The sequence below is a fragment of the Gadus morhua genome, chromosome 16, assembly GCF_902167405.1.
Source record: "Gadus morhua chromosome 16, gadMor3.0, whole genome shotgun sequence".
Lineage (NCBI taxonomy): Eukaryota > Metazoa > Chordata > Actinopteri > Gadiformes > Gadidae > Gadus > Gadus morhua.
This window is the reverse complement of record NC_044063.1, coordinates 14,612,171-14,640,136: the sequence shown is the minus strand read 5'-3', so window position 1 is coordinate 14,640,136 and position 27,966 is coordinate 14,612,171. Positions and strand designations below refer to the sequence as shown.

The 27,966-nt window shown below is 45.5% G+C and overlaps 1 protein-coding gene across 2 annotated transcripts in view; it reads right to left on the bottom strand.

Annotated features, from left to right (window-relative positions):
* Window positions 1-4,397: 4,397 nt before the first annotated feature.
* hip1 (huntingtin interacting protein 1) overlaps window positions 4,398-27,966 on the bottom strand; it is a 40,187-nt gene continuing 16,618 nt past the window's right edge. For both annotated transcript variants that reach the window (XM_030380682.1, XM_030380683.1), the window contains exons 5-31: window positions 27,339-27,419; window positions 26,562-26,638; window positions 25,589-25,650; window positions 24,071-24,211; window positions 23,571-23,628; window positions 23,158-23,233; window positions 22,564-22,707; window positions 21,458-21,555; window positions 21,257-21,329; window positions 20,904-21,087; window positions 19,423-19,511; window positions 17,994-18,110; window positions 17,196-17,297; window positions 15,706-15,900; window positions 14,124-14,271; window positions 12,405-12,491; window positions 11,966-12,073; window positions 11,433-11,569; window positions 10,635-10,745; window positions 10,179-10,237; window positions 9,360-9,453; window positions 9,166-9,266; window positions 8,797-8,902; window positions 7,921-8,044; window positions 7,664-7,725; window positions 7,343-7,460; window positions 4,398-6,760 (exon numbers count right to left, since the gene is read on the bottom strand). In XM_030380682.1, coding sequence (XP_030236542.1) covers window positions 6,750-6,760; window positions 7,343-7,460; window positions 7,664-7,725; window positions 7,921-8,044; window positions 8,797-8,902; window positions 9,166-9,266; window positions 9,360-9,453; window positions 10,179-10,237; window positions 10,635-10,745; window positions 11,433-11,569; window positions 11,966-12,073; window positions 12,405-12,491; window positions 14,124-14,271; window positions 15,706-15,900; window positions 17,196-17,297; window positions 17,994-18,110; window positions 19,423-19,511; window positions 20,904-21,087; window positions 21,257-21,329; window positions 21,458-21,555; window positions 22,564-22,707; window positions 23,158-23,233; window positions 23,571-23,628; window positions 24,071-24,211; window positions 25,589-25,650; window positions 26,562-26,638; window positions 27,339-27,419 — 2,763 coding nt within the window. In that variant the 3' untranslated portion in view covers window positions 4,398-6,749. The remainder of the gene's footprint in view (window positions 6,761-7,342; window positions 7,461-7,663; window positions 7,726-7,920; window positions 8,045-8,796; window positions 8,903-9,165; window positions 9,267-9,359; window positions 9,454-10,178; window positions 10,238-10,634; window positions 10,746-11,432; window positions 11,570-11,965; window positions 12,074-12,404; window positions 12,492-14,123; window positions 14,272-15,705; window positions 15,901-17,195; window positions 17,298-17,993; window positions 18,111-19,422; window positions 19,512-20,903; window positions 21,088-21,256; window positions 21,330-21,457; window positions 21,556-22,563; window positions 22,708-23,157; window positions 23,234-23,570; window positions 23,629-24,070; window positions 24,212-25,588; window positions 25,651-26,561; window positions 26,639-27,338; window positions 27,420-27,966) is intronic.

Below are 27,966 nucleotides of genomic sequence, written 5' to 3'. Positions count from 1 at the left end.
ACAGGCATATACACACACACATCCTTTCCCAAACTTATTCTGACAGAGATTTTTTCCATGATCCTCGCTGGTATTTTGTTCCGACAAAGTTCCAGCGACAGAAGAACGAGCTACAGCATGTCTGAGGGAGGAAGAATGCTTTTGTTATGTTTATTTATTTTTTCATCCCTCTTTGTTTTAGTTACTTAAAAGTTCACCTATTTTATTAAACTCCTTGCTGCCGGTTAGTTGAAAAAACTAAAAAACATTCAACTTCTTGGAAAGGTCGAGCCCAACAAAAATAGCCCATTTTTATTCTAGTCCCAACTTGACAAGCGCTGGACTGCTTTTACTCTTTGGTACAGTAGTCTGCAGCTATTCCTGTCTATTCTGAGGGACACACATTGCACTCAGCAGAGATGGTGTGTGTGTGTGTGTGTGTGTGTGTGTGTGTGTGTGTGTGTGTGTGTGTGTGTGTGTGTGTGTGTGTGTGTGTGTGTCTGTGTGTGTGTGTGTGTGTGTGTGTGTGTGTGTGTGTGTGTGTGTGTGTGTGTGTGTGCGCGCACCGTTGACCACCTGTCACTGTCGTCCACATTTAAAAATACACACAAACAATACTCCCAGACGAACACTTCTCAGAAAAGCTAGAAAGCACAGGGAAGAGATGAGAGATGAGCCAGATTGTAAACCCTCCTCAGACATTTACACTTTTCATTTTCTTCCCCAGCTGTGCTGTGCAGTTAACACAGACACTCCATCTTCCTCCACCACCTGGTGGCTGACTCGCAGTAAAGGGAGTGAAAGAACACCAACAGTCATTTACTTCATGACAGCCATGATGAATAATGCTCTGATTGCAGTGGAGGTAAATGATAATGCTACTAAAAGCTTCAGGACCATTACCACTGCCTTATTAGGAATACACCAACACAACTTTTGAGTAATACACGACAAGAGTGATGAGTAACATTTAAAAAGAAAGTTAGTTAAGCCATTCTGCACCTTATTTAAATTGTGGTGGATGTGACCTCATGTCTGTATCTCACTCTAACACACACACACACACACACACACACACACACACACACACACACACACACACACACACACACACACACACACACACACACCCACACACACGGTGTAGCCATACTGAATGATTGCATGGCGTTCGGCCTCAATATATACATTACACAGCCACAGCGTGTACATGTGAGCTATCCTCACACATTTCCCTCACTAAACCAAGGACATTCCCGTACCGCTCTAGGCCCGGTGGTCTGGGGCCCACCTGCAGCTTGGTGGGCTATTTTTAGAAGCATGGAGAACATAACGTGGGATACAGTAGCCATCCATCCATCCATGTTATGGCTGCATGTCTTCCCAGGGTCAGTGGGGTGAGAGAGCCCACACAGCACTTCTTGATATTAATTGGTTTGAGAAGACAACGGCAAAAAAGGGGATGCAATGGAATGGTAAGGCTGAATATATATGGTGACTATGAGGCTAAACCTGTTTTAACCAGTGGCGTGCCGGGTTTGTTTTACTGCAGTATTTTGTACATTAATAATCACCCATGCGGTCTTCATGGAGCTCAAGGACACTGACACAATCTGTCATACGCCCTCGAAATAGGACAGAGTTAAACATTGTCACCTTTAATCCAGGTCAAATTGCTTTTTCCATCAGTCATAGCCAAGGTGGCCAGGCTATTACTGGTGTTTATTCTATTCACAGTGTAGCTTTAAGCAGGTCCTGTAGTCGGTATCAGGTTCCACAATGCTGGGATGGGAGTCGAGAAGAGGGAACTTGAGGTCCTGACCACATATGACCTTGAATAAGACAATATCGATGCTCGAGTAATGTTCTATATTTTACACAGAGAATGGAGAACAAAAAAACACACATATACACACACACACACACACACACACACACATACACATGCACACACGCACGCACGCACGCACGCACGCACGCACACACACACACACACACACACACACACACACACACACACACACACACACACACACACACACACACACACACACACACACACACACACACACACAGTCTTTGTTTTGGTGCCACATTATTTTCATGTGCATCCATAATTTGTCTATTGTTCAACCAGCCAATGTGTCTCTTACTCGGAAAAAGGTTACGGGGAATTCCTAGATAGGAGATTAATGCGAGTAATTTTAGGAATTCATGCGATTTGGTATCTATTGATCCCTGAAGCCCTTTCTCCTCCCAAGCCCCGGGTCTCCTGAGGATAACGTTTGGGAGCCGCGGCCACTGTTGCAGTGAATAATAAACACAGACAGGAAGACTGCTGGTGCTACCGCTGCTGCCATGGCAGCCGCTGCAAGCTAGCCCTCGCGCACACAACTGCAGTAACTATAAATAGCCCAGCTTGTCTCGAGCCTCCCCAGTTTTCCTTCCAGAGAACTACCCTCTCCATAAAGTCAGCACGCGGCAAACAAAACGACGCGTCATCGACAGAACCGCATTCTGGGTCACTCGCTCGCTTTTCACAGCTGCAGGACCTGATCCCCAGATTTTAGGTTGCAGAAGGTGTAGACAGTAGCAGGGGAATACAGGTTAAACTATTGTTCAGCATCAGTTTTTTGATTTCAACAATAAGGCTGGCGTTCTGAAATTTGCAGGCATTGATTGATTTACCACATGCTTTGGAAGCCTAGCCCTTAAGACAACCTTCCTCTATACAATGAAACCTTCCTTGGTCAAATATGGATTACCAGAACCAAATCAAAGACATTTCCTTTTCGAATTCACACCGAAAATTACACAATATATTTAAAGGCAATTTCTTATTGGATTAAGTCTATTGTCTTTTTTCAATTATTAAACTATTATTTTCTTAAATGCTGTCCAGAATTGCTTGAGACACTGCCCTGCCCTGCGGGTTCCCTTTGTATGAGTGTTGAATTTGAGATGAAAAAGTAAGACTCTTAATCCAAAACAGTGGTTGATCCCACAGTATTAGAGTTGGCTGTAATCTCTGCACAATGCCTTTAGATTGCATGCAATCCACACAGGATCCCCACAGAAAACCTTGAAAGAATGAAAAAAACTAAATGAATGACTTAATCTGCAACGAATAAAGAAATATAGGCCTACATGGAGATTTTGGCCTTAGACCTACTTGAGTCAGTGCTTTTGCCTAGAGATAGGGAAGTGAAAAGTAGAGAGATCAATAGAGTACATTAGGATTTTAGAAGCACTCTGATAGAAACGTCACTTTAATGTTCAACAAAATCTCTATGCACCGACTAGAACTCTCACCCACACACACAAATACTACTAATCATGTTTGATGAATCTCAATCCAATGAGTGAAAATTAGCACATGATTTCAGTTTAATCTTACAGTCATAACTAGTGGGTGTGGAACGACCTGATTAGGATTCATCACACACAGAAATATCCCCTGGATTTATATACATAGCAGAGGGTAGAACTTTGATGAATCTCTAGATGTTTGTGTGTTGGGGGGGACGGGGGATTTTTTGGGGCATTTTTGTATTTTGATGTTAAAGGATAGTCTTATTTATAAACTTATTTGGTTTAATCTTCTAATATCTGTCCAGGGGTTCACAAACAGCAAACCTTCAACAGAGACAACTACCTTTGTCTTTTCAAAACATAAAGTGGGACAAAAATGAATCTCAAACGTGATGTATTAATTGAGTTGAAATATTTATTTCAAAACGGAAATAATAATATAAACAGACCCACAAAGTTTTTTTTAGTATATCATACAAAAACATATTTGAAACGGTATTAATTGCGTTATTAGTTTCTCCTTGACTACAGTGTGAGGCAGTTGAAAGGCTGGCTGAACGTGAAGGACTACAAACATGAGAGGCTGAGAGAAAAAGAGAGGTAGAGAGAGAGAGAGGGAGAGAGAGAGAGAGAGAGAGAGAGAGAGAGAGAGAGAGAGAGAGAGAGAGAGAGAGAGAGAGAGAGAGAGAGAGAGAGAGAGAGAGAGAGAGAGAGAGAGAGAGAGAGAGAGAGAGAGAGAGAGAGAGAGAGAGAGAACGAAAGAGGAGACAGAATCAAATCGTTTGACTAGAGATGTGCTTAATGCATCTTAAACAGACACTTACTGTATAATACTGCAAAAATAGACCACATGGCATTTAAAAATCATACACCATTCAGATATTTTCTATTGCAATATATCATAAAACCAGCTAAGAATCACTCGGGTCCAACTGAAAAAAATAGGAACATTTTAACACACACACACACACACACACACACACACACACACACACACACACACACACACACACACACACACACACACACACACACACACACACACACAGTTATAGTGTTGAACATATGATGGGAAGGTTCCGATTTTACAAGTAGGGAACTTAAAATATTTAAATATAACCATTTATTGTTTTCATTTCATTGATTTCAATTCAAATACTTCTCAACGTGGGCCATTTCTGATTGACTTTCTTGGAAGTGTATTGTCGGAAGAAACATCAACCTAGTTTCAACTCAACCAGGTGACTATTAGAAGTATTAGCAAAAGACTGTTTGACCGTGGTCTGTTAAATACCCAGTGTCACAACTTTTAAAAAAACACGACGGAAGCAAGAGCACTACTACAATGTCAAGACACAGGAAAAACACACTCTGTGAGTATATTAATCAAAGTCATCGTCTTCTTCATCGTCGTATAGATAGTACCCACAGCTAGTGGGCTTTATGAATCAATTCTCATCCCAGTTTCCGTAAAAACTCATGGTGTCAAACTCGGCATTCAATAGCAGCATAATCTGATGAACACTCGAAGCTATGTTTACAAGTCGGGTTACTCGAAGAAACACTACCCCCTGGTGGCAGAAACTACCAACTGCAATCCACAGAAGACAACTCGTATATTCCCAGGAGGCTACTTAAATCGGCTAAGAATGTTAAATGTTTTGCCTTTTCTTAAAAGCAACTGAATGCGAAAGACCACAACTTGATTAAAGATGCGATGTGTGTGATGAAATATATAAAATACACACAGCAACTTGGTCTTTTGGAAGCTACAGTTAAAGGCTGGAGTATTGATAATAAATCCTGGTAATGCAGACAATTATTTAAGGATTTGCCATTTCATTATCTGCCAATTAAAATAATAAAAAAAACTATTAAAAAATACAAAAAAGAAATGACGAAATAGATTATGTAGAAACTGGGGAAAATGTCTATATTATAATATTTTAAGGTACAATATATTGAATGCATTACTTTCGGGGATTTTTGTAATGCATGTTAGCTATATCTTCAGGCCTCTGAAATATTCATATTCAAAAAAAAAAAAAATCTAATAACAAAAGCTATAATAACGTCTCGTCATATCCTAAATTGTCATTACCAGGATGGTTTTGCAGACAGTAAGGTTAATACTCAAAAACTTTTTTCCAGTAAATAAAATAAATTATACACAACATTAGGACGCCATGCCACCTGGGTAGTCAGTGTGGATCCATGTTTATGACCTTTGTTTTGTTTTTTCACACTATAACTGCAGATTGTGTAGAAAGGTCCATGTAGCCAACCGGACTAAACTCTTGATAAATGCTCCAATATCAAATGTGGAGCCTTGAGTTTAGTCCCGCCACAGATTTGTGCCTAATAAGGCATACAGTCCTCACTTCAACCATGTCCTTCTTCTCCTTATTCGTTTTCAGTATAACAGAGAGAGAGATCAAACTGAAATGTCGTACATCAGTGTCTACGAGCCACAGTTTGAGAGTTCATCTGCTATTTTTAACGCTGCTGTCGGGAAAGAGACATCGAGAGAAGAAGGATTTCCTGAAAAAGGATTTCTAGGATCGCCTCAATGTGGGTACAAAAACAAAACCATAAAACAGTCGGCTGAAATAGCAGTCATGGTAGATCATGAGGAGGACCAGGCGAGGATCCAGAAACAGTGCTGCGGGCGCTAAAGGCTGGGTGGGTCCGGGTCCAAGAAGTACAAACGGCTCACGGTGAGGAGAGCGCAGGAAGAGACTAGGGTAAAGGTCGAGGGTCAAGTGTCATAGGTCAAGTCCAAGTCTAGAACCAGGAGATTGAAAACAACAGGGGTCAGCACCGTATGTGGCACAACGCACAATGTTTCACAACCGGACGACATCGAAACGGAACAGAATTTAGGTAGAAAACGTGCATGTCATTCAAACAGCTACGTGGTCGTGGTTTTAGTAAAATAGTAATAGTATTACTGGTAGTATTAGCAGTAGTAGGAGCAGTATTGAAAGGGAAAGACAAAAACAATTTGTCACTGATCTCCTCATTGCTGGGGAGGGTCGGGCCCTTTGTGCAATGCATCTTGGGATGTCTTGGAATTGAAACTTGTGCTCGTGAAGTCTTTTCGGTGGCACTCGGCCATTTTGAAAGAAAATAAAAAAAAGCTAGTAACGTGTGAACACAACACACCGCTTTTGAATAGTCCTGGTGGGGGGGTGGAGGGGTGGGTGGGAGTGACGCCATAATGCCTTTCTCCTCTCACATGATTCAGCACCACTGCCCCCTGCTCCCCCCCCCCCCCCCCCCCACCCTGTTCCAACCCTCATTGGTCTCTGAACCTCTCTGGTCAGGTGCAGTAAAGATGCACCCTTCTTTTTGGCTTGAAATGAAAACAGAGAAAAAGGGGGAAGTCGAGCCTGTGTATACATGGAAGTAGGCAGGGGAAGAAAGGCCAGTCTTGCGGTTGAATACGGGGTCAGGGGTCAACCTGTGCCTGTCAAAGAGAAGAGAGAGAATGCAAGAGGAACAAGCGAGAGAGGAGGGGGAAAGCAAGAGAGAGACAGAAAGTGAGTGAATTTTAATCTTGCCGAGTTTAAATCAGTACTATTTAACAGTTCAGTTATTTTTGCACTTTTTACTTCCATCCGAAGCGATTACCGGTAAATCCGATACAAATTCGTAAAGAAGGAATATCTTGTTAATTCCGATACAGGTGAATGTCTGTCACAGCACATCCTACGAAGAGACATTAACCTTTTGCCGGTGGACCTACGTGTATGTGAAGGTGTGTAGCCCGAACCCAGATTAAAACAAATGCAGCTGTGCCACTAGTATAACCACTCTAGAAATATCTATATTTCATCTCTACGTCGTCAGGTGGATCTCAGCAGACGCATCTGGCTCCAGAGTGCCCTACAGACATGTTGGCAGGCATTAGGAACGAAACCCAGTAGTTTTTATCCGGGAGTCTGACCCCCCACTAGCCACTGCGTTATCCTACCCAGCTCCCATCTCTAATCATCTGTCATCATTCAAAGCGGCCAACTCCCCGCAGTCTGTGCTGCGTGGGGCTCACCTTGGTCGTCCTGGCCCCAGCCCTCTGCCACCCCGGCCAGCTCGTAGTGCTTCTTCCTCAACTCGCCTAGCCGCTCGCGCTCCTTCTGCAGCCGGGTCTCCAGCTCCAGGACCAGCACCTGAGGATGGGGGGGGGGGGGGGGGGGGGGGTCGAACACACACACAGCATGACGCAGGTCCACTATCCATGCAATTGTTCACGGTTGTTTAGAACGTATAAGGACAATGTGAGCCATTCTTCATCAGCCAATCCTAAGCCTGACACTGACACAATGTGAACAGCCTGTGTGTTAATAGTCACTAGGGATCAAGGGCTACACACCTGTGAGTCCATCTCCTGGCGTTTGATCTGGGTGAGCGTCATACTGGTGAAGTTCATTGTATCTGGAAAATAAAAAAATATGCAGTAAATAATAAGCAATACAAACATATATCTATTTGTTCCTTATGAACTAACCAATTGTTATTTCAAAGTAAAAGCGCCCTCCGCTCTTAGCCTGTTAGATGAAGCTAAAGTCACGCCGGTGCCTCGTCACGCTACAGTACCACGTCGTCCTCCTCCCAGACCCCCTCGCTCACCGGTCTCCTCGATCTGAGACTTCCCCGACTTGGTGGAGGCCACCACGCCGGCGGTAGCCTGGGCCACGCCCCGCGAGGCCTGCTGCAGGCGCTGCAGGTTGGAGCTGTCCTTGTCCGCCTTCACCTGGAGAGCAGCGCAGGGGGGGGGGGGGTTAGGGATGGGGGTCATCTTCAGTCCCAATCAGAGACATCCAGGGTTCTCAAAGGTCGAAGTTGTATCCTCTAGTTCGGGATTTGTGAGGTAACTACAGTTCTAATACAAAGTTCTAATACAAGTTCTAGTACAGTTCTAATACAAATCAACGAATGAATGACTCGATATTCAGGTGAACTGGTAACTTGGAGAGGTTCAGGGTAGGGTTGGGATTATCAGGGTGTAGAGGAGATGTTCAGGGTGTAGAGGAGATGTTCAGGGTGTAGAGGAGATGTTCAGGGTGTAGAGGAGATGTTCAGGGTGTAGAGGAGAGGTTGAGGGTGTAGAGGAGAGGTTCAGGGTGTAGAGGAGATGTTGAGGGTGTAGAGGAGAGGTTCAGGGTGTAGAGGAGATGTTGAGGGTGTAGAGCAGAGGTTCAGGGTGTAGAGAAATTTTCAGGCTGTAGAGGAGAGGTTCAGGGTGTAGGGCAGGGGTTCAGAGTGTAGAGGAGAGGTTGAGGGTGTAGAGGAGAGGTTCAGGGTGTAGAGGAGAGGTTGAGGGTGTAGAGGGAGAGGTTGAGGGTGTAGAGGGAGAGGTTGAGGGTAGAGCAGAGGTTCAGGGTGTAGAGGAGAGGTTCAGGGAGTAGGGGACTGTTCAGGGTGTAGAGCAGAGGTTCAGGGTATAGAGCAGAGGTTCGGGTCGGGTTGTAAGCTGGTTGTGATCGTCAGGGTCTCTGGTCTTACCTTGGACGCGGCCACTAGCTGCGCAGTGCTAGCGGCGATCTCATGAGAGCACACCATCAGCTCCTCAAACTTCCCCTTGCCTTGCACCACCAGGTCTGCTGCATCTCTGCCAGACCAGGGCGTAGAAAATACAGTGTTAATAAATAATAATGATAATACAAATAAAAAAAAAATCTTAAATATATTTTATTTATAGTTCATAAATAAGCACATTCACCTGGATCAATCAAGATAAAATCCTTATTTTTCCAGACATTGTCTCAGCAGGACTGAACTTAACTTAACAGAACTTCCTCTCAGATCCCCAACTCTACTGCCCGGTAACTGTCATACAGCAGTAGTCCACGTTGTCACATTAACCAGACTTACACCATGACTGTGGCCCCCCAGCCCACCGCCTTGGAGGCGGAGATGAGGCCCTCGGTCCAGCGGGAGTTCTTCACATAGAACTCCTTCATGGACGCCGCCCCCTGGTGGACAACACAGACAACACAGTCAGATGATCCATCACGGGAATGGCTAAAATCTCTTTTGAAAGGAATGTCGATTGTTTCTGTGCTCACCCGTCCACTCTCAACAATGTCCCTCTGCAGGTCCTTGGAGGACAGCACCAGGGCCTTGATGGCCTGCATCAGCTCTGTACAGGAAGCCAGGATCCTGCAGGGGGCGACAGAGTTTAGTCAAAAGGGAACTGAGTTTGGACCCGCTGCAAAGGAAGGATTTGAAGCAGAGTTATTGACAATCCTGATTCCAATAATGGTAAAATGGGGAATTAACTGCAAATTAAACAACGTGAACGATAAAGATTACGTTTTGATCTATACGAGGTGGGGGGGGGGAGGGGTATACGAGCGCTATACGAGTGAGACTAAAGAGCCGTGGGTGATTCAGAGATAAAGGCCTTATCCCCTAGCTGTGCCTTGAAGAGAGCCTCTGTTTCCTCTCAGACCACAGCACAGCTGACCTCGATCGTGTGAACAAGTATCTCTGCGGTGTGGCTGCGTCTGTTTGCTCATTATCTGTTCACACAGCAGGGAAACCCCAACTCACAGCACCACAAACTCTTCATCCTCCAGCCCCGCCCACTGTTCTTTAAAGCCGGCCTGCGGCGTAACTGTGTCCACGGACACATCCCGTACAAACACCTCGTACAACTCCTTTTAAGATGGGCTTGTTAACAAAACGAGGTTTCAACCATTATGTAAAAATGAAAATATGAATATATGAACATAATAAGACAAGATGTATACACTTTAATTAATTCCAGAGGGTAAATGAGGGTGACATGATAAAGAGTAATAATCGCATGAACCTCCATGGGTGAACTCGCCGTGATGCTCTGTGTTCATTATGATAATGAGTTCCTCCAACTCCACTCTCACCTCTCGTTCACCTCCATCTTGATACCGGTGTCGACCGCCCGGGACTTGTTCAGCATTTCCTGTTGAGATTCACAGAACCGCAGATGGTGAACAAAGAGCTTTATGGGGCAACGAGGAAATTACTTGGCCATGGCCATGCAAGCGCATGCACATACAACGATGCACACACACACACACACACACACCGAACACACACACACACACGCACACACACACACACACACACACACAAACATGTGCATAAATGTGTCATGTGCATAAAGACACACAGCTATTTCTAAGTTACAGAAGCACGCACACACACACAATGTGGATAAAACACGTATGTAACCTAAGCATGTTAAACTATCACACACACACACACACACACACACACACTCGCCTGCTCACACGGAGATCAATGCCATGTACATAAAATTCACACACAAGTCTTCCAACACCTCACCCAGACCCTACCTCTATCCTGGAAGCGGCCGATTCCACCGCGGCAGAAGTCGCTGCCATTTCCTGCTCCACCAGATCTCCCAGCTCCCCCTGCTGCAGCTCTAGACCCCGAGGACGCAGTTTCTGATGTCCAGAGTGTTTGTGGGTGAGTGAAAAATAAAGAGGGACACAGACACATAGAGGTCAGGAAGGATGAGGGTTGGCGCTCCATGAAACAGAAGGACTCCATAGTTGAACCTCAGAACCATATATAGCTGGATACATATTTGGAAATTATTTGGCTCGATGGGGTGGTGATGGGGTCGGCTTAGCTCAGGAGGTAGAGCTGAGTGTTGATGTGTCCCTGAGCAAGACACTTTACCCTAACTGCTCCTGACGAGCTGGCTGTCGCCTTGCATGGTTGACTCTGCCGTCGGTGTGTCAATGTGTGTATTAGCCGATGTAAGTCGCTTTGGATAAAGGCGTCTGCTAAATGTTGTAATTGTATTTTTTATTTGAACATTCTCTATTTGAACCGTATGTGTATTTCTTTAAAGAGATATAAATCTTTAATTAATTGCACAGCCCTAATCTCCTCCATGGGACGAACCGTCTCCTCTATGGGATGAACCATCTCCTCTATGGGATGAACCATCTCCTCTCTGGGACGAACCGTCTCCTCTATGGGACGGACCATCTCCTCTATGGGACGAACCGTCTCCTCTATGGGACGAACCATCTCCTCTATGGGACGAACCATCTCCTCTATGGTGATGAACCGTCTCCTCTATGGGATGAACCATCTCCTGTCTGAGACGGGGGTCCGCTCACCTCAGCCGTGGCCAGAATGCCCTGCAGGACGTCCCGCAGCCTGGAGCCGTCTGCGGAGGACAGGGTCTCCTGCTCCCGCATGGGCCCCAGAAGGGCCAGGGCCTCGGCCCCGCACGCCTTCACATTCTCCGACAGCGCTGGGGGGCACAGCATCAGCATGTGAGTACGCTCTACATCCCTGCATTGGGTTATCACATATATGGGGGCTACTGGGGGTCTCTGTTTTACCTTCCACCTAACACTAGAACTAGATGTCCTATTAGGAGGTAGGTCATTAATATGATTGTTATTAAGTCAGCTGACCCTCCTGAAAGGCGGTCTCAATACAACACGCGGTGGGGCGCAGGCTGTAGCTGAAGTGGTTGTCCCGACACACCACACAGTTTCCAACAGATTTATTATTTATGGTCTGTCAGTGGAAACAGGCCACACATGAGGAGGCAATGTGTGTGCGGCTGCCTCAAAGAGCGACGGACCCAAACGCCTACAAACAACACAGCGACCCGAACGCAAATCCAGAATGTGTAACCCACCTTCCGCCTGCTCCACCGGGACCATGTGAGAGGTGGCGCTTCCCTGGACGATGGTGTCGCCCACCAGGTGGCCACATTGAGTCACGGCGCGCACCAGCTCCGAGCCTCCTGCAGAAGCACACACGGGCAGCACACAACAAGACATGAGGATTGGGATGATGAACCACGGCTCGCATTCTGCGGAGACGGGAGTTCGACAAGTAATGATGAACGATGAATGTTTTATTATGAAGGGGTCGGGAGGATTGTGTAGGAGTCAGCTGTTTTCTCTCCCAGCTGAAACGTTCTGGGTTCAAACACCAATATCCACAGCCATACATGTTTTAACAAATGAATGGTACTCACTGTAGATGCTAATGATCCAAAACTACTATCTTAAACGAGCTGCCAGCACCTACGCTTCTATCTGGTCAGGTGTAGGAGGGGAGGCATCTCTTACCTGTGCTGTCTGCCTGGAAGGACTCTCTGGCAGAGTTCAGTCTGTCGATGCAGTCCAGAGAGGCTTGACATCTCGATACCAAGTAGTCTAAACGGAGAGAGGGGGGGGGGGGGGGGGGGGGGGAGATTGAGAACGAGCGCATGAGGGAACATACAAGAAAGAACAACAAAGCGTAGACAACCGTCATAAAGAGAGAGAGTAGAGTGAGGCTTAAACAGCTGTTAGTAAACTCAATATAGTAACCCCAGTGGCGGCTGGTGGTTTTAAAGTTAGGGAGAAAGGACTGCGCGTTTAGTTGCCATTGGCCTGCTTGCATTGTTAGTGGGGTATGTTGGCATAAGTATTTGAGACTTAAGTTGTTTCAGGGTGTTTTGGTGAACTACAAAATAGCAGGGAGGGATAATAAAATAATAAAAATAAAATTGATACAAATCCACCAGTGGCAGCATTTTACTTTGAAAGATGGTGGGCAGCATGTCTTGGACTACAAGGGCAGAAGGAATGGATTTAAAGCCAATTAGTCAAATCAGGCCTACTCTTGATTTGTAAAACTAAATAAAAATATCTGGGCCATCATTGGGCCCAGATCTTGTTTATGTAGTTTATTGTTTATTTTCAGCTACAATTGTTTTAAGAAAAATGAAGATACAGAACAACAATTGATGCCATTTAAATTTGCATCATGCTCTGAATCATTCACTAACATCCTTTCCACAATATCAAACAGAACGGTCAGAGTAACAAACAATTAAAAGAACAACAAGAAAGAAAATTCACAACTATTTACATGGGCTGTAAGCCTAACATTGTTTGAGGTAAATGTGGATGTTAATGGACGTTTCAGAATGTTGGTCGTGGTGTTAAGCCAATTAAGATTGAGGGACTTCATTTATAGATCAAGTCAGTCCTCCTCGCTGTTTGTGTTACAAAGATATCATTGGCCTGGTCATACCAAAAGTGATTTCAGAATAATGGCATGCATAGCTCCACGTTTTCGCCACCCTTTCAGACGGCTTGGCAACCCAACGGAGGACTGCCGAAAAATATGTAGGTTCAGCGCGTTTATTTCAGGACCGTGCCCAAATTTGGCGGTGGAAACGCCAATATAAGCAAACCGAGCCGCACCGAACCGCACCGCTCTCTGGAAACGAGGCATACGATTGAGAAAATATGGTTGAATATGGTTGGTTCTCGTAGCCTAGACTTGAGGGGGTAACCCCTCCCTCCGGGCTGCTAGGAGTAGGAGTTGACGCGATTCAGATCCCTTAGCTAGTCACACCCACTCAGAGGAGGACATTCCTCCTCTCTCCCATTGAACCCCATGTTATTCACCGGCCGCCAACACTTTCGGGGAAATGAATGGGAGTCAATGGAGGCTGAGGGAGGAAGGTCCTCCCTACAGTAGTTTTCAATAGGCAATGGGGGGTGCTAATGTCCCTTTACCCAGGGAAACAAACTTTACACATACAAAGGCATTAAAGTTGTCATATTTAAGGGTTCATTACAGTAGTCAGCCTCCACTGAGACACACACAATTGTATACAATGTATTTTTGCTTCCTCTTTGGATCAGAGCAAAGGGTCAGTTGCTGACATTAAATGTCCTTGAGTGACTTATTCAGGCAGCAGGTGTTGGATCCAGCAACTCTTAAGATCCAAGACTCTTTCACCAATCACCCCCCACTAAGGATCATACATGGATCTGGGGGGTCTCTCCTACCTGCAGAGCTGGTGCAGCTGAGGTGGGCCGGGTGATGGATCTGGAGCAGGGAGTCCTGGATGATCTTCTCTGCCTCCAGCACCGCCCCCTGGACACTGGCCCAGCGGGACGCCCCCAGCTCGCTCTCCAGGGCCTGCTCTCGGCTCTCCTGGGGATCCCAGGCACAAACACGTTGACTTAGATCTAACTTTATAGCAAGTTACATATTACCTACAATGGGACCAAACAATGAACACATTCACAGAAATAAAGCTTTTAACTTAGACCTTTCTTTCAAGCGTAAGTGAAGCCACAGCTTAATCTGGAATTTGAGGATTTGAAGAAGATAAAAGTGTTTTGGGTTGAGAGTTTTAGGAAGGAGGGGGGCATGTTATCCCCATGGTAACAACCCACTCTGACTTTGTGATACTTTTTTCGTACTGTCGTGTATGTGAGTGATATAATCAGTGATGTTGTAGACCAGGGGTTTTCAAAGTGTGAGAGAGTGAGCCCCCCCTCAGAATTTTTATTTTTTCTAAATACCTGTGTTTTGAAAGCTATTTTAATTATTTTACACATTTTAAACATCTCTGATCATAATTTTAAAACATTTGAAACATATTTTTGAAACATATTTGTTAAACATATTTTTTAAACATTTTAAACATATTTCTGAAACATTACAACATCTTTGTGCTTTTTTAAACACATTTCTTAACACAATTTAACAACTTTATCTAAGCATGTTTTAGCTTAACCTTTTTTAAATACATATGAACATCTTAATCTGTGTATACTGCCAGTCGAATCAGATCTGCCTTTTCAGTCCAGAGATTCGACTATTCGGCGGGGTTTGTTTACCGGCGTTGCTATGGTGACCTAAATTATCATAAGCAACTGAAAACGATGCCGGTTTGAAACTAAAACTGTGATTCTGAAAAAAGTATAAATGCTATCAAAATTCCGTTTAGATAGTATTGAAGATACAAGTGTGTAGATTTGTTTAATGGTTTGAACGATGGTAAAAGGTTGAAAAAGGAATGAGTGACGATGTCTAGAATTAGGTGTATCAGAATGGGCAGACGTCTTCGATGAAAACAGCTGAAAACGAAGCGGTATGAAACTAAAACTGTGATTCTGAAGAAATTTTAAATGATAGTGAAATTCTGTTTAGATATTATTGAAGATACAAATATGTAGATTTTTTAAATGGTTTGCACGAAGATAAACGGTTGAAAATTGATTTAGTTATGTTACTTCTACAGTTGAAGTACGACTGATGATTTGAATCATCGACTTTCAGGGTTTTTTTCGGGTTTATTTTTTTCTCACGTCGCGCCCCCCCCCCCCTGAAGAACTCTGGCGCCCCCCAGGGGGGTCGCGCCCCACAGTTTGAAAACCACTGTTGTAGACAATTTTGTTAAAAGTGTGTTTCATTTTGGTTTATAACGTGTTATATGGCAACCCTCGAATCGTAACCCACTATTTACACTTTCATATGAAACACTATATCATTAACAAACACTACTCTTATAAAAACCTTAGCAAAACCAAAAGCTGTGTCAGTTAAACCAGCTGATTACACGCTCAAAGCTAAACCTACCTTCTCGTTGAGTTGGTTCTGGAGGGACTCTGCCGTCTTCACCCCACTCTCCCTTTCGCTGGCCAGTGAGCTCTGAGCCTGCTGTAGCTCCTCCCCCAGGGTAGTGAGCTCCGCCTCCTTTGTAGTGAGGGACTGGGCGAGCTGCGTCTTCTCCGTCTCCAGGGTGGACAGCTGCACACTCTGGGCTTCACTTGACTGGAGGGGAACAGGAAGGGGAGGGGGAGTCAGCCATTAGAGGAGAAGGCTTTTGTGGCATGTTGTTTGTCACCCCAAGGCATCTCGCATAAAGACTCAAAATTAAAAACAGTCTGAATATCAGCGATACCATTTCTTTCCATATTGGGAAATTCTTTCCCAATCCAAAAAAAAGTGCGGAATTATCTTTACGTTTATACGAAAATACTCTTTTTTTTGTAACCGAGACCTTGTGGCAGTTCCACAAAATACAATCCCCAAAATAAGACAAAAAGTGGGTGATGTGGAAGAAGAAGCCTGCCCCCAGGTCTGTCATGGAGAGCTTGTTAGCAGACAGAATCAAGACAGCAGCTGGAGCCAGGTGGCAGGCAGGAAGCAGATCAAAGAGATAGAGCAGAGCGGGAGGAAGGGGGGGTTGACAAGTGGTGGCTGATTGATAGGGCTGGGAGGGAGGGAGGGAGGGAGAGGGATGTTAATTTTCCTGTCAATGCCACATCTCCTACCAGCGGTCTGATTCATGGAAGGTTTGAGGACTGTCAGGCCACACTACACACCTACACATGTGCCATTTTTAAATGGCTATTGTGTGAAAGAGCCACGGTTTCCATCCGCCCACTGACGTAGTCTGTCTGGCTGCTATTGTTTCAGTGCAACCCTTCGAAAATGGCATTTGGTTTATCAGCTCGCCTCGCATGCAGTTCAAAGTGTGAGCCGTTTCTCTCCCCCGCGTGTAGAGGAAGGAGGAGCGGATGAGCCGAGCATGCTGGGAGTTCTCAGTGTCCAGAAAGCATCATTCAGTAGATAGGTTGGACAACAGATGCTGGTTGAGATGGCGTCTTCATGAAATTTTAATGGAGACAAAAAGTAGTTTATAGAAATGGCCCAGATTTTTGTTTGGGGAAAACATCGGGTCTGTGGTGGTTTTAGAGGTTAATGGGTTTTCATGCGCTTGCATAAGTTATTAATGCTTTTAATCCCCTGTTCTGTTAAGGCTTGTCATATCAGGATGAGGACCAATGCAGGAAGAGAGGAAGAGAGAGAGAGAGGGGTAGCTTGAATTAAACCACCACAACTACGCTGCATAGTGTTCTAGTGTGTAATTTCTCCAAACGAAAAAAGGCTTTGTGCAAATATTAAAAAAGCTGTTTAAATAAATAGCATTTGACTTGACATGTGTCATTTGACCTCTTTGACAAGTGTCGAATTCTTTTGTGGCATGACGGTATCTGAGAAGGCCGAGAGGGACGGAGAGGCAGGGGAGAGGACCGGGGGGGGGGGGGGGGGGGGGGGCTCACCTGCTGGGAGGACGTCATGGTGGTCTTCAGGGCGTCCAGCTCCACCCTGCTGGAGCCCAGCTCTCTCTGGAGCTCCTGCAGCTGTTCCAGCTGCTGCTGCTCCTGGGGAGACCGGCAGAGGACGCGTCCTTTCAGATGGGCCTCGTCATTTAATGTTACTATGACCAGTTACGGACGCCGTTTATCCAAACCGCCTTTACAGTAATTACCTCAGGCGTCAAGGAGCCGGTATGGCGGTCTTAAGGCATCTTTCGCAAGGATGCTTACAGATAAATATGGGGGTAGAAGGTCAACTTTAACGCTGGGAATGCCAGCGTTAAAGTGCCCCCCCCCCCCCTCCTCTCCCATTTCACAATTGACACAATGGGTTGGGTCGTGGATTAAGAATGGAGGTAATCGCCACTTTGTAATACCAAACCTGCTAAACGACGTCATGTTACACCGTAGCTAAACACTACAACCGACTTCACCCAACGTGGCAGGTCATGCCTGCCATTCGTTTTGCATGGAAAGTGACAATGAACCTAGTGGTTTAGTAATTTATTATCACCAATGTCTCCAAATAGACTGGAAACAATCCTTATGTGTGTTTCATCACATTGACAGCATGGCCAATTGAAGTTAAATTTCAGTGTGTGCTCAATATTGAATAAAAAGAAGGATTAAAAAAAGAGGCTAAGAGTAAATGGAGGCTTGTCATCTGCAGGCCATTAGGCACTCCCATTTTTAGAGCAGTAAGTGTCCCGTTGAGAGGCAGCTGTGACTCCGGGTCCACACTCTCTCTCTCCCTCTCTCTACCTGTGTGTCTGAAGCCTCCTGGGAAGCCTTCACCATCTCCTGCATCTCCTTCTTCACCTCCTCTACCTCATCCTGCGCAGCCCGTGCCACCGTCATCTGCCGGGTCACCTCTGCGTTCTACACACACACACACACACACACACACACACACACACACACACACACACACACACACACGCATACACACACACACACACACACACACACACACACACACACAGGTGTGAGAACAGGGCTGGTTATACTTAAAGGTCCCATGGCATGCTACTTTATGAATGCTTTTATATAGCAGTTAATGGGCCCCTAATACAGTACTTGAAGATGTTCAAGAAATTCAGCCTTGGTGCAGAATTACAGCCACTACGAGCCAGTCCCACAATGAGCTTTCCACAAACGTTCAGTTTTTCAGAGGCGGTTCAAGGTGGAGGCTGGGGGTGTGGCCCTGAGCAGCTCGCTGCCATGGTACCATGCGCTCGTGTTTACCGTGGATGTATCACAATGACGAGGCGCACACAGCTTTTGGACGTGTTCTGTACGGAGAACACTCCGGGTTCTCCGGCGGGAGTCCTGGAGCTCTATATCTAATAATATCATATTATACATAGATATCTATATCATATCATCTATATCATCACGGCCAAAAGCTGTGTGCGCCTCCAACGACTGTGTCGGGGTCTCCGGACATCTCTGGTTCATCCACTTCCATACCAATCTGAAGGTGACTGTACCGCGACATGGAGGAGAAAAGGTTTGTTGCCCGCGATTGTCTCCCGCCAGACCTCGGGCGGGGGTGCCTCGGCAGCGGGCAGCGGGGGTGCCTCGGCAGCGGGCAGCGGGGCTCGGGCGGGAGACAAGTAGCGGTTCATGTACTTCAGGGAGTCAAAGCCAAAGTTCCTTTCCCCTAATTCCTTTTTAACCATGACTGAGATAACCCCCACTACGAGTCTCGTTGTAGAAATACCTGAGATGTCAGAGAACCCGACGTGTTATGCGCCATAACACCAACAGCAGAACGGTTATAACAAAGTAGTGTACAACACTTGCGTGACAGTGTTTGTATTCACACACACACACACACACACACACACACATTTGGCCCTCGCACGGTCGTAGCTCATTGTCTCATTGGCGTGCCAAATTCTCTGGCCAGGCTAGGCAGAAAAAAGGGAGGTAACTTGGCCCCTTATGACGACACATGGGGCCAAATTCGAAATCGGAGCGTCTGAGCTTTCATTCTCCCATTCTTCCAAGGCGGAGTAGGATAATAATGCTCAAGAAAACCTCATTAAGTCATTTTCATGCCATGGGACCTTTAAACACACACACAAACCAAGAGAATCAGGGCAGCTACGGGGTTTGAAAAGATTTCACCGATTTATGTGGATATGGAAAATGCAAAGATGTGCACCAAAAAGAAAAGGACACCCACCTTTCGGAGCAGCTCTGCGTGGCTCTGGACGAGGCCTGTGTACTTCTCCTTCAGCTTGGTGTAGCGCTGCTCGTTAGCCTGGGCTTTTTCTGGGGGAAGAGAGAGACAAAAACGGGTTAGCAAGAAAAAGAGGTAACCACTGACGACGCGGGTTGAAAGGTTGTAGTAACTTAAGAGTGAATACAGATTATGGTCATTAGTTAGCAAGAAGGGGGGCTGGCATCTTAGCCCGGTTATTTAAGGAAGCCAACAGGTAGACTCAGGATGTTGGGGATCGAACCTGGAACCTTTCGACTTGGGAGTTCGGTTTAGTATCCTTCCCCCTCCCATGTATACTGTCAATGTAAAATGCACTTCTTTTCCCTGACAAAAATATAACATTCTAATGATCTATTGAAAGACACCCTTAGCTCAAATTAAACCCCTTAATATAACGACAGATCATTTTCTGGTGAATAATAGATATCGTATTTCCACAGCCATCCAGTGAACGGGACATGCAGACATCTACACATGCATAGCGGGCTGGCTCGGATCAAGGCTTGTAGGCTGACTTAATGCGTAAGAAAATGCCCTGAATTTCCAGTAATCCCCTGACCAGGAGGAACCCTGTATACCACATCAAGGGACTCAAGTCTCCTCCTAAAGATACTTATAATGAGGCAACGAATGGACATCACGAAAAAGCGGGAAAAACAGAGTAAAATCAGATTGCGTAATTAGTTACAGAGCAAAGTGTGTATGTTTTTGTAGAAGTAGAAGGCACCAGTGATGACGACAGACGGATGCCAGGTAATGTTCACCTTGCCTACACTAGCCTAGTGTAGGCAATCTTATGCTCCATCCTTTCATCACAATATCCTATGTAGAGGATTAAATTATAATGGAGTTTCACTCTTTAATCCATGTCTAAAATAGAGTGCCCCAGTCCAAGACTGAGGGGGATTATGATAAATGTGTGTGTCTCCATTATTTGAGATTTTTTCTATGTCGGATAGCTAAAAGTCGAATATAACTCTTGCTGAGGAAGTTGTCCATTACAAATCTTTTGAGATACAACTGCACAAAGTACTTTGTCAACAGCAACATAATATTCACGTACCACAGTGCGAGTAAAAATGGAATTATAGCACCGAATGCTGTTGAAATGCATATAACCAAAGGCGATAATTATAGGTCTATGAATGAATGTAATTGACCTCTTTAGATGCCAAAAGAGGTGTGTGCCACCAACATAAATAGGTTTCCTGCAACATGTACAGTGACCATGGTGACATGAAAAAGGTAACCCGAATGTGATTGGTTAAACTGATTTACTAGCAGGCTAAAGCTGTTCCAAATGAAAGTAGCTCTTACGCAAAAAAAACGGTATTTGCATTGTATGTGTACAGTCCCATTCAGCGGCACTATCGAATCACTTTATTGCCGTGGGTAAGAACCTCACTGAAGGCACAGCGGCGTTCCGTGTGACCGGGCCTTACTCTCGATCTCGGTGAGGCTGCGCTGCTCCTTCTCCGTGTCCTCCCTGACGCGCCGCAGGTCGTCCAGCTCCGCCCGCAGGAACTCGCTCTCTCCCGACGCCTGCATCCTCAGGTGACTCTGCTCCGCCAGCTCCGCCTCCAGCTCGTTGACACGCCCCCGCAGCGCCTGGCACAGGCGGCCACTCTTGACGGACGGACGGAGGGAGGGAGGGAGGGAGGGAGGGAGGGAGGGAGGAGGGAGGGAGGGAAGAAGGGAGGGAGGCAAGGATGACAGGGAAACGGTTGTGAGTTGACTAATGAAACCAAAAGAGATATTGGGAGAAAAAATGTTTTGATTTTTTTTTAACCTTTACCTCCAGTCTAAAAGACTCCAGCTCATCCTTAAGGGCCTGGATCTCCCTGGTCAGCTGATCAATCAGACGGTCTCTGAAACACACAGACACACACACACAGACACACACACACACACCATTAAAATAATGAAAGAGAATGTAGAGCACATAGTTACCCTCTGACACACAGTCCCATCGGGTCACTTGTCGCCCTAGCCTTACTTCTCGTCCTTGCGCAGGCCGTTCTGGCTGTTGAAGTTGAAGGGGTCCGTAGCGGCCGAGGTGCCAAACAGGTCATCAAACTTGGTTTCAACGGCAGCCTACCAATAACAAAAATATACTCAGGCTTTCAAGACGTGTACAAATAAGTACATGAACCAACAAGTGAAGTGAAGTGTAGTAAAAGGATTTCATCTTGAATTGATGCTGTCGTTTAATTCCAATGTGCACTGAGTGATTCCTGACCACCAGAGGGTATGAGGTGAACTCCGAAGCTGCTCCTCTAAGCAAACCTCCGCTGCACCACAAGAAGGGCTTATAAGGCTGCAGTGGATCAGCAGTTTAACCTGGTGTCCAAATATCTACCGCACATCAATACCACTACCTCATTTAAAGTTGGCTTCTGCTACCTACTCGCTTATTTATCTGACTACATAGTTTAAAGCAGAAATTAAACACTAGACATAGTAAGCATCATTTACAAGATCATTTCCCGCTCTATAGCTCCTAGGAGGTTAAACACCGTCATAGAAACTGGATTAAAGATAATAAGCATTCAGAGCTACATTTTTCAAACGAGTAAAGCGCCGTCTAGTCCTAATGCAGAGCTTGACGTCATTAGGTCAGTTGGCTTGAGTCCTGCAGTAGTTCATTAGCGAACAACAACCGACTCAAACTAAAATGCCATGCATGAGGGTTCAAATTTGTATTGCCCCTGGACGCAGCTATGAATAGTATGGAGTAAAAAATGCGGTCTGTATTTCAGTGCGGTGACTACACGAGAGCCAGGTGGTGTGGCCAATCCCCTCCGCACCTCTAAGGAACTGATCCTCACTGGTATGGATGCCTGACACACGGTTTGTTTCCCCCAAATATCTTACAGAATCTGAACGTGAGAAGTTGTAGGTAGCATGACTGCCCTCTTCCTGAGCTGACTTTCCAACTTACCCACCTCATGATTGTGGAGAACACGGGTTCCCTCTAAGTCCCAGTTGGGTGATCTCTTCGGTTCTATTCTTCAGACTCTCCTGCTAAACGTAAGTTCTGACCTACGGCCCCTTTAACCCCTGAGAGGCTGAGTCGTAGCAGTGAGATGCTGTGAGGCTGACCGGCTGTGAGGGGACTTCCGTGTCCACCAGGTCCTCTGTCTCCACCACGTGTTCGGACTCTGGAGAGGAGGACTCGGCCGGGATCACCACCACCGGACTGATGTGCTCCGAGAGCGCCGACGCACGCAGGAAGTTGGGAGGGTTCTGGCGGGGAGAGAGACAGGAAGCAGACCCTCTAACTTTTAGTAAGATAACCTTTAGTAACAATAGCAGTGAGAAATAACTATAGTGAGTCATTAATAATGCGCAAGCTTTGCAAGTACCTTTGTTATTGTATTACATGGAATAAGCGATAAATACATATATGAATGTTTTATGCTGGTTTGGATGGAGAAGCTTGAAACAATTAACTTTGATCAATCAAATAAAACCAAAACATATCATGAACCACGATTTCTACATTTTCATAATGAATGATATAGAAAAAAATGCGAAAAAGTATTACACACAGAAAAGGTCTGCAGATAGGAAGAATGAAAAGGTCAACTGAAAGGTCTACAGCCCCCCGGGGACCTTTCCCAGGGGTTCAGCCTCTCCAACATCTGGATAGAGGCAGGGTGAAGACAGAGAACGATGAGACAGATGTTCTCTCACCTCCGGTAACTGAGGGATCTGGATGAGCTTCTTGAAGTACTGCAGGTTACTGGAGCGGTAGAACAGACTCTTTAACCTGGAAAGGATTCAAGTTGAGAACAATATATACCGTACCTCATTTGATAAACGCAGCAATCATTTATTATTCAAATGTATTATCAACACCACATTTTTATTAAGCCTTAAGTCTTTTTTCCTCTGAATGTATTATTTGTTTATTGATACACAATTTTTTAATTGATATACAACATCTGAGAAGTGCTCATTTAGGGGAGAGATGAGAGAAAAAAGAAGAAGAGTAATGTGAAGGTATTAAACGGCAGCGTTGGGCCAGTGGGGTTACAGAGTTTGAGCCAGGCGTAGAACGTGATGGACGCCCCGTCAGAGTGTGTGTGTCTGCTGGGGTAACTCACTTCTTAAACTGCTCCTGGAAACGGTCTCTGTGGCCCTGGAGTGTGTCTGCTGGCAGGCCTGCGCACACACACACACACACACACACACACACACACACACACACACACACACACACACACACACACACACACACACACACACACACACACACACACACACACACACACACACACGTTAGTTGTAAGAACCATAGATTCCTTTTGAGAATTTGGGTTGCGTATCGACCGTGAGTTTAAAATATGTAAAACCTCAGGATGTGTATCAGTGTGCATGTCGACCGTCGACCAACACCCAAGTGTCAAGCATGACTGCATGATTCTCATTAAAAGGGGAACTAAAGAGCCCCTGGGGAGCTGAAGTGGTTTAATTCAACAAATCGAAAAATAACAGATGTCTCCAATACTCTGACGCTTTTCGACATGAAACATACGATTCTTTTCTGCCAGGCTTTTTGCCCCACGTGCAGTACTAGGGTTTGTCCAGCAGGGAGAGAGCTTACATGAGTGCAGTTTGAAGAGCAGCTTGACGGTGTAGTCGTACAGGTGGCTGCAGTCCAGGATGACCTGGATCAGAGGAGCCAGCCGGCACTGGCCCGCCGCTGTCACCGACACGGACCGGGACATGTCCAGGGAGCTGAAGACTACACACCCACAAATACATAAGGGCAAAGGATACATACAGAGGCCCTCATTGAGCAGAAAGAGCCCAGGCAGAGTGCGACGCCAAGCCCAGAGGGCGTCAGCACCCTGAACATTAACAGGGTTGTCTGACTCCCCCCAGCCTACTCTTTAATCATTACACCACTTATTTTCCCTCTCTCCATCACAGTACCACACACACACACACACACAAACACACACACACACACACACACACACACACACACACACACACACACACACACACACACACACACACACACACACACACACACACACACACACACACACACACACACACACACACACACACAGAGCTAAGAATGAAGTAGTGAGGAAGGAAGAAGCAAGTCTTCAGCCTTTTGTTGAGACTCGATGCAACTGGCTACTTGGTTCAGTTAAGACCACCCTAATATCAGGCCAAAACATATGATTTACTGTCCTACTAACACAACGATGTGCAGCACTTTAACAGGCTGTTTTTTTTTTCACTGTTTATCCACAAAATGTATCCACACCACACCACAAACGGTTACGTCATGCGTCATGGATGGAAGTTACCACATACTCTCGGCCCTATAGTGGTTGGAAATATAATCAGGCAACTTAACGAACATGTTGCGCTTTTTTTAATACACTCAAACAATATTACAATTAATATTTGTTGACAGCGTGTGAATCCATTTTCAGGCTGCTCTGTGTATAAGCTCAGTTTGTTTTTTGGTCTGATGACAGTGATGGTGATGAGGACCTTGTGTGACCAATAAAAATGAAAATGGCTGCCATATGTGACCAACGTATCCTGGTGACCTGAATACCACCTCTTAGTAACTATACCGCAGTGTACTAAGCTGGTGTAGACATCCCTACTTATTTTGGTGTGCTCTTGGGTATGGATGTCTTTTTATACACGAAACGTGTTCCTCTTTCCTTTGCACAAGTGGCCACATCTCTTTTGGGAGTGCCCTGTGAAAGTACCATTTGCTTGTGTGTGTTTGTGTGTGTGTGTGTGTGTGTGTGTGTGTGTGTGTGTGTGTGTGTGTGTGTACGTGTGTGTGACAATAAATCCTGATTATTTGGGTGTATTAGTGAGTCTTTGGAAAGACAGTGTGTGTGTGTGTGTGTGTGTGTGTGTGTGTGTGTGTGTGTGTGTGTGTGTGTGTGTGTGTGTGTGTGTGTGTGTGTGTGTGTGTGTGTGTGTGTGTGTGTGTGTGTGGGGGTGTGTGTGTGTGTGTGCGCATGCAGCGTGTCTGTGTGTTTCGTCATCATCATCTTTTCATTATGTCATTCCCTGAATAAGCCTCGCGCACAGCAGGGGGGTGGGTGGGCTTACAGGAGCTGAGCAGAACATAACTTACCGCCAAGAAAGAGGTTAAGCTCCAGCTCCAGGTAGTCAAACATCTCCACTGTCAGCTGGAAACTGGAGGAGGGGAAGAAGACGGAGGGCATAGCATCACGAGGAGAAGAGGGTGTAACACAGCCAAAATTAAAATAACGATCACATCATGTTTCGGCTCATTTCCTACGCCCACTTCCCCATCACGATGACGAAAAACCGAAAAAGCCCCTCGATGGCTCCCTGGCTAAGAATGTTTCTGAACAAGCGGCTAAGAATAGGAAGGTTGGGTCAGGATCCGGCGTAGGGTCGCCTGACTGGAAACCCCTCTCAGCGTTTCCCTCCATGATGGGAGGAATGCTTCAACTCATTCTCCCAGGATGCCTCCTATTTTAAGAGCAGGTTCACTCACACAAAGACAGATGCAGTTCTGTGTTTGTCTGACATAGATATCAATATATCTACATATAGTAGGCTTAAGCAAACACACCGGGGACTATAGCAATGGTCATGTATGTAGACGGCATTAAGAGCAAAACAAGTACATGTACTTGTTTGTGAAAGAGCAAGACACTTTCACAGACAAAGAACCAACGCTGAAACTTGACCAAATCCAAATCCAAAACAAGCCGCATGCACGGCCCTTTTCCAAGACAGAATAACAATGCCAGAGGTCTGAACTTTGCTCACCTTAATGGATGAAATTCAACCATTGTGTAAACTGAGCTTTTCCATGATCACAAGTACATGTCAATGCCAATCAATTTATGGTCATAAACCGATTCCTCTGAGCAATCAAACTACAGTTCACATGTAAACACGCTGTTATGATTGCAGGCCCTAGAACAGTAGAGCATTTGATATTTATTTTAACTAGACTGAGACAATAAAGAACTGTTTGACGCGGGTAAGAGCCGGGTTGGAGCTGGGCCATCATCGCAGCCACAGGCTATAACCGGGACCAAAACAAGAAACAAAATAAAAAACCAACTCACAAGTTGTTAACGTCGTTCTCTCCCGCCTCATCGAGTTGTCTGTTGGACATCTGCAGGTTGCCTGGGAAACGGGGGTTCTGGAAGAAACAACAGTTTTTCAACATCTTCTTCTGCTCAACAAAATATCATCTTTAATTATATCGGTTTGGGAACACAGGTGCAACTGGGTGCAACACACAAAATAATAACAATCTTATGTTGAAAGGAGAGCCGTTTATTAAAATGTGCTTTTTGGTCAAGCCCAAATTTGTAGTTGTGCACATTTTTGCTTGCAGTGCTTGTCTCTCTGCGCAGCGGTAGTTGTCGAGATGACGTCTAAAGTGCAGTAGCCTGGAAACTAAACACACACTGTGAGTGGAGCAGGCAAAGTGATGAGTTCAATAAACAATGGCATGAGGACTAAAGGGTTCGGCTGTCCGCAACGTCAAACTGTAATCCTCTTTGACACATCATGACTAAATCAAAAGGGTGGCCTCAGACAACACAAAAGGCACAGCTCCCACAACGCCTATCAACGGCAGATGACGGGCATGTTAACAAGTGACCACAACATCCTGTTTCAACACCGACAGCTCTCAGCTGACTTTAAAAAAAGGCTGCATTACATGAACTAAAAGCAGCCATTAGTGTTAAAATAAAAAATGTTCTCTACAAGCAACCCCCCCCCCCCCCCCCAAAGACACATGATGCCACTGAAAAAGGGATTTGGGGGGGGGGGGGTTTGGGGATAAAAAGTGCCAGGGGGAGGCAGACTCATTGTGGGTTCAGCTGACTCACTTTGATGTGAAACTCCATTTTGGTGATGAGCAGTTTGAGGTAGACGCTGCACAGCTTTCCATAGCCTTCGCTGAGGTGACCCTGGGGGTGAGAGAGAGAGAGAATCGAAATGGGGATGAGCGGAAGGGGGGAATCTGTTTTTGCGGAGGTTCGGGAGTTCTCCGGGCAGGATGCACAAAGGGGTTGTGGGAATAAGTAATGCAGAATGCTGAGGAATGTGTTTTCTGATACGTTGGCTGAGCACCGCCGGATGCCAACTTGCAAGAAGTGTGCGAGGAGTCGAAACAATTGTAAACGATACGCTAAATGTACTGCAGCGCAGACTCAATAGCTGTTCAAACAGCCTTGGTCAAGTTAGGGTCAGGTACAGTTTAAACCAAGAGTGCAAACTCTTGGCCCGGAGCTTCTGAGAATGCCTAAGTTGAAGGAAAAGTCAGGAAAGATAAGGACGTAACCCCCGGTTACAGGGACTCTACTTCCTGCGTGGTTCATTCGAGTGAGTCATTGAGTTAGCAAATAAGGAAGCAAAAGGTTTTTTACACCGTTTGACATTTAAGTTCCAGGTATATAAAAACATAAAAATAATAATCAGACAAACTAAGTTCACATGGTGCTTCTGCCTTAACTC